Consider the following 13,408-nt stretch of genomic DNA (forward strand, 5'->3'; position numbering starts at 1 on the left):
GACCTTAATACTAATCACCTGACGATAACACCATTTTGATTTTATAAAAAAAAAAAAAAGTTAGAATATTTTCTTGCCCCGTTTTATCAGCAGACAGCAGTCGACTTTATTTCATTGTGAGTACCAGATCTTACTATCGATAAATAATAATATTATTTAATTTTTTTTTCAATAAAAATATTAATTTCACTTGATTAAACTTTATTGAATTTTTTTTCTTTTTTTTTATTAAAATAATAATTATATAAAAAAAGATATTCACGAGAATGGAGTGTTTCTTGGTGACGTTACTGTTGCTGTCGTTGTCGTCATCAACATTATTTGTATCTGGTAAGTTTTATATGTTGAATAAATATTTTATTATAGTAAATCATATAAATATTAATTATATAATTTTTGAAAAGGAACAAATCATAGTTTGTCAAATGACCATGACCTTTATGAAGAATCAATTACAGTACATTTAAAAGCCTATAAAGAAGAAGTACTTCGATGTATAATTCGAGTGGAAACAAGTCAAGCTGGATTTTATGATTTTTATCCACTGTATAATAAAAATGAAGTGATTCATAGTTCAAGTATGTTTTATTACATTGGTGCCAAAGATAACAGCTGTTCGTTTATTATTCATCCTGAAAATTACGTACTCGAAAATTATTTTAATGAATATGAAGCATTTAGAGGGAAATGGACAATCATTGAAAAATATTCTTGTGATAAATCATTTTGGAATATTGTAACTTTTGTTTATGATTTGGAGAGACAAGGTTGTTATCGAGAATATAATATTTTTTTTAATCCCAGAGACATGATTGAAGTTATGTCAATGACTTGGACTTCAACGAAAATTATAAGAAAAGCTCCATACGATAATCAAACATTGACTGTGTTTGTACAGTCAGAAAGACGACCAATATCCATGTGTAAATTAAATATAGGATACAATTTTTTTGATCTCAGGAATAATGATATTATTATTTATGATAAATACACGTCATATTCATCATCACTTGAATTTGGAATTGAATATATTGGGTTCAATGATAATAGTTGCTCTGTACGAATTCATCTTGGTGTTTTAGATATAACAAATAAAGAAAAAGATATTTTAAATCAAGATTGGGTGTTCACAGCTATGCATGTTGATTACAAGGAAAAAAATTCAAGATATTCTTTTTATATGAATTCGAAAAATTGGTCGATTGATAATCATTACTCTAAAGTTTTTTTGAGAAAAAAATTTTTATCATCAACAGATGTACAACATTATTAATTTTTTTTTTTTTTCAAATAATTAAATAAACAATTTAATAAAATTATTTCTCAAAAAAATTTTATATTTATTTTATTTTTTTTGTGATAAAAAGAATTTTTTTTTTTATATTTTTTTTAATTGACAATTTGGCTGATATATTTTTGATTAATTTGATAAAACATTTTATCCCTGAAGAATATTTAAATAATTTTTATCAACATGTCCAACAATATAATTTTTTAGTTTTTCAAAATCCAAATTAATATCATAAAATAAATTTTCATTTTTTATATCATATTATATTTATTTATATTAATATTTGTATTTCATTAATTGATATGATATTATTATAATATTCATAAATTATTATATTTATATTGATTTATATTTTATTATATATCATAATTAAGATATTTATCTATTTATCAAAATAAGATAATGATAATAATTTATAATTTATTATTATATTATATATATATGATAGATTCATATTGAAATTCAATAATATATATACATATTCTAAAATATATTTCATATATAATAAAATAATTACATAATATTTATAAAAAATTATATTAAGTATAATAAATTATTAAAATTAGTAGTCATATAAATATCATTAATCATAATCATAAATATATCATTAAATGTATTAAATATTTAATCGTAAAATTTATTGATATAATCAATAAAATTATAATTAAATTATTATAATTATAATAAATTATAAATCAAAATAGATTATTGATATTGATAATCAATAGTTAAAATATTTGATAAATGACAATGTTATATTATATCAGACGATATCTTATATTTATATTTATATTATAGTAAAATAGTTTCATATATCATTATCAAATAATCATATAATTTATATATTATTACAGAGATCATCAATTATTTCATTTATAAATAATAATATTATAAAAATAAATTGTCTTCAAATAAAAATATTAAATTAACTTCATATAAACTTTATTACATTTTTTTTTTCTTTTTCCTTATTTAAATCTAAAATAATAGAAAAAAATTATTTATAAAAATGAAGTATTTTTTGGTGACGTTGTTGTTATTGTTGTTGTCGTTGTTGTTTGTGTCTGGTAAGTTTAATATGTCAAATAAATATTTCATAATAATAAATCATACATATAAATAATAATTATATAAATTTAAAAAAGGTGAAGATTATAGTTTGTCAAATGGCTATGAAACCAATGAAGAATCAATAACAGTGCATTTAAAATCTTACAAAGAAGAAGTACTTCAATGTACGATTCAAATAGAAAAAAATCAAACTGGATTTTATGATTTTTATCTACTGTATGATAAATATGGACCAAATCGTGATAGCAGTATACTCAAGTATATTGGTAAAGAGGACAACAGTTGTTCCTTTATTTTATATCAAAAAAATTATCTATTCAAATATTATTTTAATGAATATGATGCATTTAAAAGGAAATGGGAAATCATTGAAAAATTTAGATGTGAGAAATCACTTTGGAATATTGTAAACTTTAACCAGGTTCCGGAAAATGATGGTTGTTACAGAGGATATAATATTTTTTTTAATCCCAGAACAATTATTGAAGTTATGTCAATGACTTGGACTGCGACAAAAATTATAAGAAAAGCTCCATATGATAATCGAACATTGACTGTACTTGTTCAATCAGAAGAACTACCAATATCTTCGTGTAAATTAAATATAGGTGAAAATTCCGTTGGTTTTAATGGCAATGATATTATTTATGATAAAGAATCATCATATTCATCATCAGCTCAATCGGGACTTGAATTTGTTGGATTAGATGATAATAGTTGTTCTGTGCGAATTCATCTGGATGTTTTAAATACAACAAACAATGAAGATAAATTATTAAATCAAGATTGGATCATTACTGTTGATGGTAGTAATAAAAGATCAGTATATTCTTTTTATATGAATTCAAAGAGTTGGTGGATTGATAATCATTGTTCTAAAGTTTTTTTAAGAAAAAAATTTCCATTTTCAACTGATGTACAACATTTTTAAATAATTATTCTTTTCGTTATTTTATAAAAATACGTAATTAATTTTATTTTAATAACTATGAAATTTTATAAGATAAATTTTTATTTTTTCAATAAATAAATAATGGATTATCTAATAAATAAATTTTTTATATCATAATAATATTGAATTTAAATTGTATAAAATAATAAAAAGTAAAATTAATATTTTAAAAGTTTAGAAATAACATCTGATGACTCCAATGACCTCAATCTTTAATCACCTGACGATCACACCACTTTGATTATATAAAAAAAAAAAAAAATTAGAATATTTTTTCGTCCCATTTTATCAGCAGACATCAGTCGAATTTATTTAATCGTGTCTACCAGATCTCACTATCAATAATCATCCACTTTGTAAAAGAGAAATTATTTAATTTTCTTTTAATAAAAATATTATTGCATTTCACTTTATATGAACATTATTGCATTCTCTTTTCTTATTTCTCATTAAATAATAACAATTTATAAAAAAATATATTCACGAGAATGAAGTGTTTCTTGGTGACGTTACTGTTGCTAACGCTGTCGTTATCAATCTCATTTGTGTCTGGTAAGTTTAATATGTCAAATAAATATTTTATTATTGATAATCATACTTACACGTATTAATTATATAATTTTCAAAAAGGAAAAAATTATCGTTTTTTAAATGACCCAGAAACCATAACAGTAAATTTAAAGGCTTATAAAGAAGAAGTACTTCGATGTATAATTCGAGTGGAAACAAGTGAAGCTGGATTTTATGATTATTTTCCACTGTATGACAAAGGTGGACAAATTCATAGTTTTAGGATGTTCGAGTATATTGGTGACACAGATAACAGCTGCTCCTTCATTATACATCCAAAATATTATGTATTCCAAAAATATTTTAATGAATATGATGTATTCAAAGGAAAATGGACAATCATTGAAAAATATTCTTGTGATAAATCATTTTGGAATATTGTAACTTTTGTTTATGATTGGGAGAGACAAGGTTGTTATCGAGAATATAATATTTTTTTTAATCCAAGAACAAGTGTTGAAGTTATGGCAATGACTTGGACTGCGACAAAAATTATAAGAAAAGCTCCATATGATAATCGAACATTGACTGTGTTTGTACAGTCAGAAGCACAACCGATATCCATGTGTAAATTAAATATAGGATACAATTTTTTTGATCTCAGGAGAAATGATATTATCATTTATAATAAATACACGTCATATTCATCACCTCTTGAATTTGGAATTGAATATATTGGATTAAATGATAATAGTTGCTCTGTACGAATTCATCTTGATGTTTTAAATACAACAAATAAAGAAAATGATATTTTAAATCAAGATTGGGTGTTCACAGCTATGCATGTTGATTACAAGGAAAAAAATTCAATATATTCTTTTCATATGGGCTCGAAAAATTGGTGGATTGATAATCATTACTCTAAAGTTTTTTTGAGAAAAAAATTTTTATCATCAACAGATGTACAACATTATTAATTTTTAATGTCATTATTAATTTTTTTTTTTTTTAAATAATTAAATAAACAATTTAATAAAATTATTTCTGGGAGAAATTTTATATTTATTTTACTTTTTTTGTGATAAAAAGAATTTTTATTTTTATATTTTTTTTTGTTGATAATTTGGCTGATATATTTTTGATTAATTTGATAAAATATTTTATCCCTGAAGAATATTTAAATGATTTTTATCAACATGTCCAACAATATAATTTTTTAATTTTGCAAACTCTAAATTAATATCACAAAATAAATCATTTTCATTTGTCATTGATTCAATTGATTTATAATTTTTATTTTTAGTTAAATTATTATTATTTTCTTTTTTTATCATTTGGTTTATCAAGGTCTCCTTCGTGTTATTATTTGGCCAGGTATTACGACGTATTAATTTTGATGATTTTTTTTCTACCATTTTTATTTTATCTATATAATTAATTATTGAAATATTATTTTCCATGGATATTGGATATAGTTTTTCATACAGTTCTTCAAGATTATCAAGTTCTTCTTCATCTTCAAAATCAATCAGATCATCATCACTACTTTGTGATATACCAAGAGCATTTATATCAGCATCAATGGATTCAATCATCGATATGAGTAATCTGTCTTCAAGTTCTAATTCTTCCTCAGTTTTTGGATAATTATTTTCAACACTTGCTGACACATCTTCAAGGACACTCTAAAAAAATCAAATGTTAATTGTTAATTAAATTTTATTAAATAAATTTTAATAGAAAATATTTATTACAAACCATTCTGACATCTTCCAAATTATCCTTAGTCATTTTTTTTTTTTTTTAAATTATTACTGGAGAAAAAAAAATAAAATAAATCTTTGATTATTAATTACTATAATTATTTACGTGGTTTAGGCAAAATTTTATTCTATTATTTAACTAAGAAATCAATTGAGCCTTGTCAAGGACACGATTGGACGCGAATGAAAAATAAATCCCGCGCAAACTCAATAATCACAATTATTTAAGTTTAATTTTCATGAAAGCGTTAAAAGTAAATCAACAAAAAACAGCTCCTCTTTCGGCAAACATAACAACAAAAATAAATAACCTAAAATATTTTAAAATTTTATCAACAATAAAACAACAGTAAATACAGTGTAAATGTTGTTGTTTATTTAAATTAATAACAACTATTAACAAAAGTGAGCTACTTGTCAAAAATTGTTACTGTTATATTGTTTTTTTTTTATTATTAAAATAAAAATGTTTGAAGCACATAATTTGTATGCTGAGCATAAAGATCTTATTCATGACATTGCTTATGACTTTTATGGTCAACGAATGGCAACATGTTCTAGTGACCAATTTGTCAAGGTATTTTTTTATTTTAAACAATACTAATATTTATTTTGCATTTGTTAATTATATTTTTAATGATACCTATAGGTATGGGATGAAGATGAGCATGAAAATTGGCATCTAAGTGCATCATGGAAAGCTCACAGTGGTTCTGTTTGGAAAGTAACATGGGCACATCCAGAATTTGGACAAGTACTTGCAACATGTTCCTTTGATCGTACTGCTGCTGTTTGGGAAGAAATTGGTATGTTTAAAATAAGCACTTTGTTATTTACAAATGTTATTTATTTATTTTTCCAAATTTTAAATAGTTGGAGAAGCATCTGGACCTGGTGAACGTGGTATACGTCATTGGGTTAGAAGAACAAATCTTGTTGATTCACGTACATCAGTAACTGATGTTAAATTTGGTCCAAAAACACTTGGTCTTGTTTTGGCAACATGTAGTGCTGATGGTGTTATTAGAATTTATGAAGCACCAGATGTTATGAATTTAAGTCAATGGACATTACAACATGATATTAGTTGTAAACTAGCATGCAGTTGTATAACATGGAATCCTTCATTATCAAGGTTTGTTAATGAGACAATAAAATTATCAATAATTTTTTATTAATAAATAATAATTATGGATTTTTTTCGCTTAGATTACATCCACCAATGATTGCTGTTGGTAGTGATGATTCAACATCAGCTGGTGGTAAAGTATTCATCTATGAATACTCTGAAAATAATCGCAAATGGACTAAGACTGAAACATTATCAAATGTCACTGATCCAGTTCATGATATTGCATTTTCACCAAATTTAGGAAGAAGTTTTCATACACTAGCAATTGCAACTAAAGATGTCAAGATAATATCGTTGAAACCAATTCAGTAAGTTGATTAATTATTATTTAAATAAATATTTTTCTAATTAACAATTGATGAAAAATAAATAATAATTATTTATTTTATCAACAGGGATAGCTCACAGACTGGTTCATCAAGATTTGAAATAACAACAGCAGCACAATTTGATGATCATTATTGTACAGTATGGCGTGTTTGTTGGAATATAATGGGTACAATATTAGCAAGTTCTGGTGATGATGGTTGTGTACGTCTTTGGAAAGATAATTATATTAATAATTGGAAATGTGTTGCTGTATTAAAAGGTGATGGTACAGCTGCACAAAGTGCTGATTTACCACAAACAGCAACACCATCTGGTAATTCAGCAATAAATACAACAACCCAACAACCATTATCAACCGCCAGGTACTATAAATTGGGATCCATCAGTCATCCAAATCAAGTTCCCTGGCACTAGCTATAACTACCTGTTTTTTTAATCTTTATTACTTTTTTTTTTTATCATTTTTCTCGATACAACAAAATATTTAATCAATATAAATAGAAAAAAAATAAAACAGAAATAAATTAAATACGAATTATACTTTCTTTTTGTACGTATTTGTGATTATAATTTTTGTTTTTTTTTAATTGTAATTTAATGTAATTAAAAATGAAAAACAAAAAAAAAAAATACAATAAATATTATTTTCAAGTATTTGTTTTTTTTTTTTCTTTTGTTTTTTCATTTTTTTTTTTACACTTTGTTCTAGTTTTAGTTTTATAAATTGTTTTTTTTTTTTTTTTATTTTATTTATTGTGATGATTTTCAATTACAGGAGTACAATTAATTCAGTAGAAAATTTGGATATAAAAAAGTGCCAAAAACCTGTTATTAAAGGTCGTTTTAAACTTGGCAATCCAAATGACAAGACACCACGTTCATCAACCAAAAAGTAATTTTATTTTATTTTTTTTTATTCAATGCTCAATTCATATTATTTTTTTTTTTATTCTTCACATTTTTTTTTATTTGGGAATATTTACAATATACATTTTGTAAAAAGAACATAAAAAAAAAAATTAATTTTTTATAGAATACACACATAATTTATAGGATCAATTTTTTCATAATTTAATTTTTTGTTTTTTCATCAAAACTGGCTATTTTTTATAGGCAGTGATTGTGATTAATTGTTTGAATAAGTTGAATTAGTTTACTGCTCATAAATTCTACATTTTATTTACAGTATTGTATCATTTTTTTAATTTTTTAAAATTTATTTATTACACCGACTGATTAGTAATTACCCTGAAATAAAAAAAAGGAAAAACAATTATCAATTTTCATTGTTTTTTATTTTCCTATTTATTATTGTTATTTATTAATTAGTCTTTGATAATTAATAGATGAGAATAAGGTGAAATTTTTATAAAAGCTGTAATGACGTTTTTTTTTTTGTAAATATGTATATTTTTTTTTATTTTTTTAATATAAAATTCTAATTAATGATATTTAAATTGAACAATATAAAAAAAAATTCCATTGTAATATATTATTGAGTTAATTTAAAAAACTCATTGAATTATAAAAAAGTAATTAAAACATAATTAAATGTTTGAACTCAGTCATTTTGAATTATTATTTTTTTTTTGATTTTTAAAAAACACATTTCGAATAATTCGTTATTAATTATTAAATTATTACATTTAAAATTCACCAGAATTGAATATAAATTATTGTTTCCATTATGGCAAACAAAAAGATATGTCACATATTCGTGAAATAATAATAAATTTTTTTTAATAATGACATTCTGGTGAAACAAATTGACTACAAATTGATTGATAAAATAATTATCAATTATAAAATTTCATACAACATACAAGTACATATCGAGGTATATATATATTTTATTTTCACATTTTAATTAGACATTTATTTTTCCAATTATAGAAAAAAAAAACAAAAAAAAGCTCTATAATGACAATTAGTCTTCTCAAAGTTGACGTATAAAATATGTAAATATTTAAAATATTTACACAAAGTAGTACACACAATTTATTATTAATTATTAAAATTACCAATATTAATTAATTACTATTTTAAATTCGAATTACCCCGTATTACAGTTACGTTAGAAAAGAAAAAAAAAATTCATAATAAAAATAAATAAATAAATGTGTATAAAAGGACACTTGATTAATAGAAATAAAAAATAAAAATAATACTGTTCTTTTTTAAGATAATAATCAAGTCTTGTTAATGAAAAATTATAAAAATTAAATATTATTTGTTGGTCACACAGAACTTTCACGTTTTGTTGTTGTTGGCATTGTTGTTGGCACTGTTGTTGTAGTTGTTGATGTTGTCATTGATGACATTGATGTATTTGAATCAAGTGATGTTTGTACACATCTTTGAAGTGGTATTCTAGTTGTCGTTGTAGTTGGATAATCATTTGTTAAAATCGTACCACTTGGACATGTACGTACAATATTAATATCTGAATATAATATTGGTTGTGGTGTCATTGTCATTGACATTGACATTGAATGACGATTTGAAGGAGCTGGCCAATGTTGCCTTGGTAATGTACATACACCAGAACTGTACATTGGTGTCATCATCATTGGTTGAAACTGAAATGGTAAATTATTATTACTATTAATTGTTAACTAAAAATGTATTAAGATATATTACATTGACATGTTTTGTTGATGGTAATGCAGTCCATTCTCTCATTGGTATATCTCTTCTCATAGTGCAATAACTAACAGCAGCTGGATAATAGCCTAAACTTGCTGGTTGTCCACTTGATTGTTCATTAATAACTCTTGATGGTGATGTGTCAATTGTTGATACTGCTTGAAGTCTTCTTTTTCTAGCATAATCCATCATTTGTTGTTGATGATGCTGTTGTAATTGTTGTTGATGTATTTGTTGTTGTTGTTGTTGTTGTTGTTGTTGATGAAGCTGTTGTTGTTTTTGATGCTCCTCTGAATTACTCATAATTTTTTGTGGTATAATATCTGGATTTTTATCATCTCCTTCACTTAATTCACCATTTGATTCTCTTGTTTTTGTGTATGTATTTGGTACATGTTTTTCATCAGTAACTAAACCTTCACGAAAACGTAGCTCACGTTGTATTGGTATTGTTTTAGTTGTTTTATTTAAATCTTCAATATGTGGTTTACCATGATTATCTGAATTACCATTTTGTATACGTAATACTATTATTACAATAACAGCAACAATAAGTAATGCAGCAAATACACCAATCATTATACTTAACATTGGTGTTAATTTAACATGATGTCGTGGTCGATCTGTTGAATAAAAATAGTAATTTTAACAATTATTTTAGCTAAATTTCGATAAACTTACCTCTTGTTTTTCCATTTTCAGTTGTATGTTGTTTTTCTGGTAATCTAAGTGTTCCAGCTTGTATAACCATAGCTTCACTACGTCCTTTTTCATTATATGCATAAATACAAGCATGATAAAGTTTACCAGGATCTAAATAACCAACACGAAATTGTGGTATTGGTGATGTTGAATTATATTTTAATTCTTGACTATGACTTTCACGTACTTCAATTAAAAATGATTGTTGTAAACCACCATTAAAACCTTCAGTACATCTTATGGAAAATGAATTAATTGATGTATTTCTTGTTGTACAATTATGCACCATATCTGGATGACCAGCTGGTATAATATGATAAACACATGGTACCAATTGACTACCAATATTATTTTTAGCCCAACATAATAATGTACCATAATCTAATTCAGTCATTGGTGTATATGATACAACTGATTTTGTACCAGATTTACCAATATGTCCAGATGCAACATTAATACTCTCAGCTGAATTATTAAATGTCCAATGAAATTCAACATTCATTGGATTAGCATCAACTTGACATGTTATAAATGCTTTTTCTTGTTTAGCAACACCATGTATTTTAGTTTGATTTGGTTTACATGTTGGTGTAAACATAACATTTAAATTAAATGGTAAACTTTCACCATCACCTTCAATATTAAAACCAACACATGTATAATTACCAGCAGATGAACGTTCAACACCTTGTAATACAAGACTTTGATTACTAATAATAATACCACGATGTATATTATGCCCTAATATATTATTATTATGACGCCATTCAACACGATAAACAGATGGTTGTGCACTTGTTAAACAATCAAAATAAACATCAGTACCTTCACGTATTGTATTTTTATCAAGTGATGTACCTAATTGTATACGTGTTTCTGGTTTATAATTAATTTCAAGTATCCATTCATCATCAATTGGTCCAGATGACATTGCCGTATTTTCTGATCGACATATTAGCTTTCTTTTTGTATCTGTTTTATTTGGTATAAATGATAAAACACTTGTTGTTACATTACCATCACTTGAACTTGTTTCATTTGAATCAATTAATCTTTCATCATCACGCCACCATGTCACCAATGCTGGTGGTCTTGAGCCATATGTTACACATACAATATCATATCTTTTATCAGCTGATAATGCCTTATTTTGTCCAATTATTTTTACATACAATGGACTAAAATTCATATCAATTCTAACTTTTGTTGTTATTGGTATTGTTTTGTTGTTGTTATTATTACTAATACATATTAGCTCAGTATGTATATCACGTCTTTCTAAATTTTTTATGACAATTGTACTTCTTAATACACCTGGACGTAATATTATTGATTCATTTGTTATTAATGTTTTATCAAGATACCATGATACAAGTGGCAATGGTTTACCACCATAAACATCACAATTTAATTCTAAATCATCACTCTCAAGATATGGACCAACACGTGAATTTCTAACAATACCATTTTCATCAGTTATTAATATTTTATGGGGTGGTATTATAACTGTTAAATTAACTTTACTATTACGTGTTTGACCAATTAAAAAATCAACTCTACATCTGTATACACCACTGTCTTTTTCATGTACACGATCAATAGCAAGTTGAGCTGGTTTTTTATCATCAATAAAATATGCACGATTTGAAAATACTGTTTCATCTGACCAACGTTCAGCTATTCCAAAATCACGATCACGTGCATCAACACTGTATACTGATTCATCAAGATCATCACGATACCACAGTACTAATTGTACTGAATCACCATTGTGTCTTGTTGATATGTCACATGGTAAATAAGCTGGATCATTAACAACAGCAATCACGTGAGTTATTGGTACTGAAATTAAAACAATTTTCATTATAAAAAATTTATTTTTTATTCAAGAAAAGAGGGAAATTAATTGGATAGAGTTTTTTTTCATTTGACAAGCAACAAGTTAATTTAATATTATCATCATCATCATAGCTATATTATATGAAAATTGGAGTATTGAAAAAAAATATATACATATTTTTTTTAGATAAAAGAAGAAGAGTGAATTGTTCTCTTTACAATTGTGTGATTTGTGAGAGTTTATCGACCGACCCATCAAGAGTTCATCTACATAGAAAAAAAAAAAAAAATTAAAAAAAAGACACTCATACAAATGAAGTTTATCTGGATCTCATTTCTCACGTAATATCCGCTTCATCAGTATGTCTTTTGAATTTTATATATACTGATAAAAATATGTATTCATTATTATCTATATCTATTGATTCTCATGAAGCATATTCAAACTCTTTTCTTCACATTTTTTTACAAGTAAAAATGAGGGTAAAAAAATGTATACATGCTTCCTGACATTATTCAATAGTGTCATAATGCAAATCTGATTATCCACACATGGAAAAACTTTTTATACTACTTATAGAAATATTTTTTTTTTTTTTTTTTTTCGAGAGAAAGAGAATGTTGCTATTTTTATTACTCCTCATATTTATTTATTTTTTTTCATATTGATAAGTAAACTAGGTAATGAATAATCAGGTCAATTTAATTCTTATTTTATGTATTTTTAAATATAACAATTTTTGTATTGTTTTTAATTTAATTCTATTTAATTTATTAGCTTGGGTTTATTTTTTAATTTGGGTTTTAGATACTTACTCTCTTTAACACTAACAACTCCAATTAAACAATAAATTATGAAAAATTTAGAAAATAAATTTAACAATGTTTTTGAATGATTTCCACATTTTGATGATTTTTTAAATTTTAAATTTAATGCATTCATGATGATGATAATACTGCAATGCATCAAGCTTATTTTTAATCAAAGCTATTCATTTTTTTTTTTTTTTAAACTTTTAATTGTAGTTTTTTTTTTTTAAGTATATTTTTAATGGTGAAACTTTTTTTTTTTTCATCTTTCTCTTGCCTCCATGCTAATTAACCGGTGTAATATTTTTTTTTACAGTATCTTAAATCACAAAACACTCAATGATTTAGTCACATTTTTAAAA

The 13,408-nt window shown here is 24.4% G+C and overlaps 3 protein-coding genes across 3 annotated transcripts; 1 reads left to right on the forward strand and 2 right to left on the reverse strand.

The window, feature by feature from the left end:
* Nucleotides 1–4,750: 4,750 nt before the first annotated feature.
* Nucleotides 4,751–5,691, reverse strand: LOC122860369. Its single transcript, XM_044164155.1, has 2 exons — nt 5,583–5,691; nt 4,751–5,509 (listed from the first exon to the last, which is right to left on the reverse strand). Exons 1-2 carry the CDS (start codon nt 5,613–5,615, stop codon nt 4,985–4,987), a joined length of 558 nt encoding a protein of 185 aa, XP_044020090.1. The 5' UTR covers nt 5,616–5,691; the 3' UTR covers nt 4,751–4,984.
* Nucleotides 5,692–5,925: 234 nt separating this feature from the next.
* LOC122860371 (nucleoporin SEH1) lies at nt 5,926–7,550 on the forward strand. Its single transcript, XM_044164156.1, has 5 exons — nt 5,926–6,164; nt 6,237–6,393; nt 6,461–6,722; nt 6,797–7,027; nt 7,115–7,550. The coding sequence occupies exons 1-5, from the start codon at nt 6,054–6,056 to the stop codon at nt 7,461–7,463; spliced, it is 1,110 nt and encodes a 369-aa protein (XP_044020091.1). The 5' UTR covers nt 5,926–6,053; the 3' UTR covers nt 7,464–7,550.
* A 1,067-nt stretch (nt 7,551–8,617) lies between these two features.
* LOC122847576 lies at nt 8,618–13,152 on the reverse strand (the record flags this gene model as incomplete). Its single annotated transcript, XM_044145371.1, has 4 exons — nt 8,618–9,628; nt 9,690–10,318; nt 10,377–12,239; nt 13,053–13,152. Coding segments are annotated over 4 exons (2,934 nt in total), but the record flags the coding sequence as incomplete, so codon positions are not given.
* Nucleotides 13,153–13,408: the final 256 nt, after the last annotated feature.

The sequence above is a fragment of the Aphidius gifuensis genome, linkage group LG1 (assembly GCF_014905175.1).
Source record: "Aphidius gifuensis isolate YNYX2018 linkage group LG1, ASM1490517v1, whole genome shotgun sequence".
Taxonomy (NCBI): Eukaryota; Metazoa; Arthropoda; class Insecta; order Hymenoptera; family Braconidae; genus Aphidius; species Aphidius gifuensis.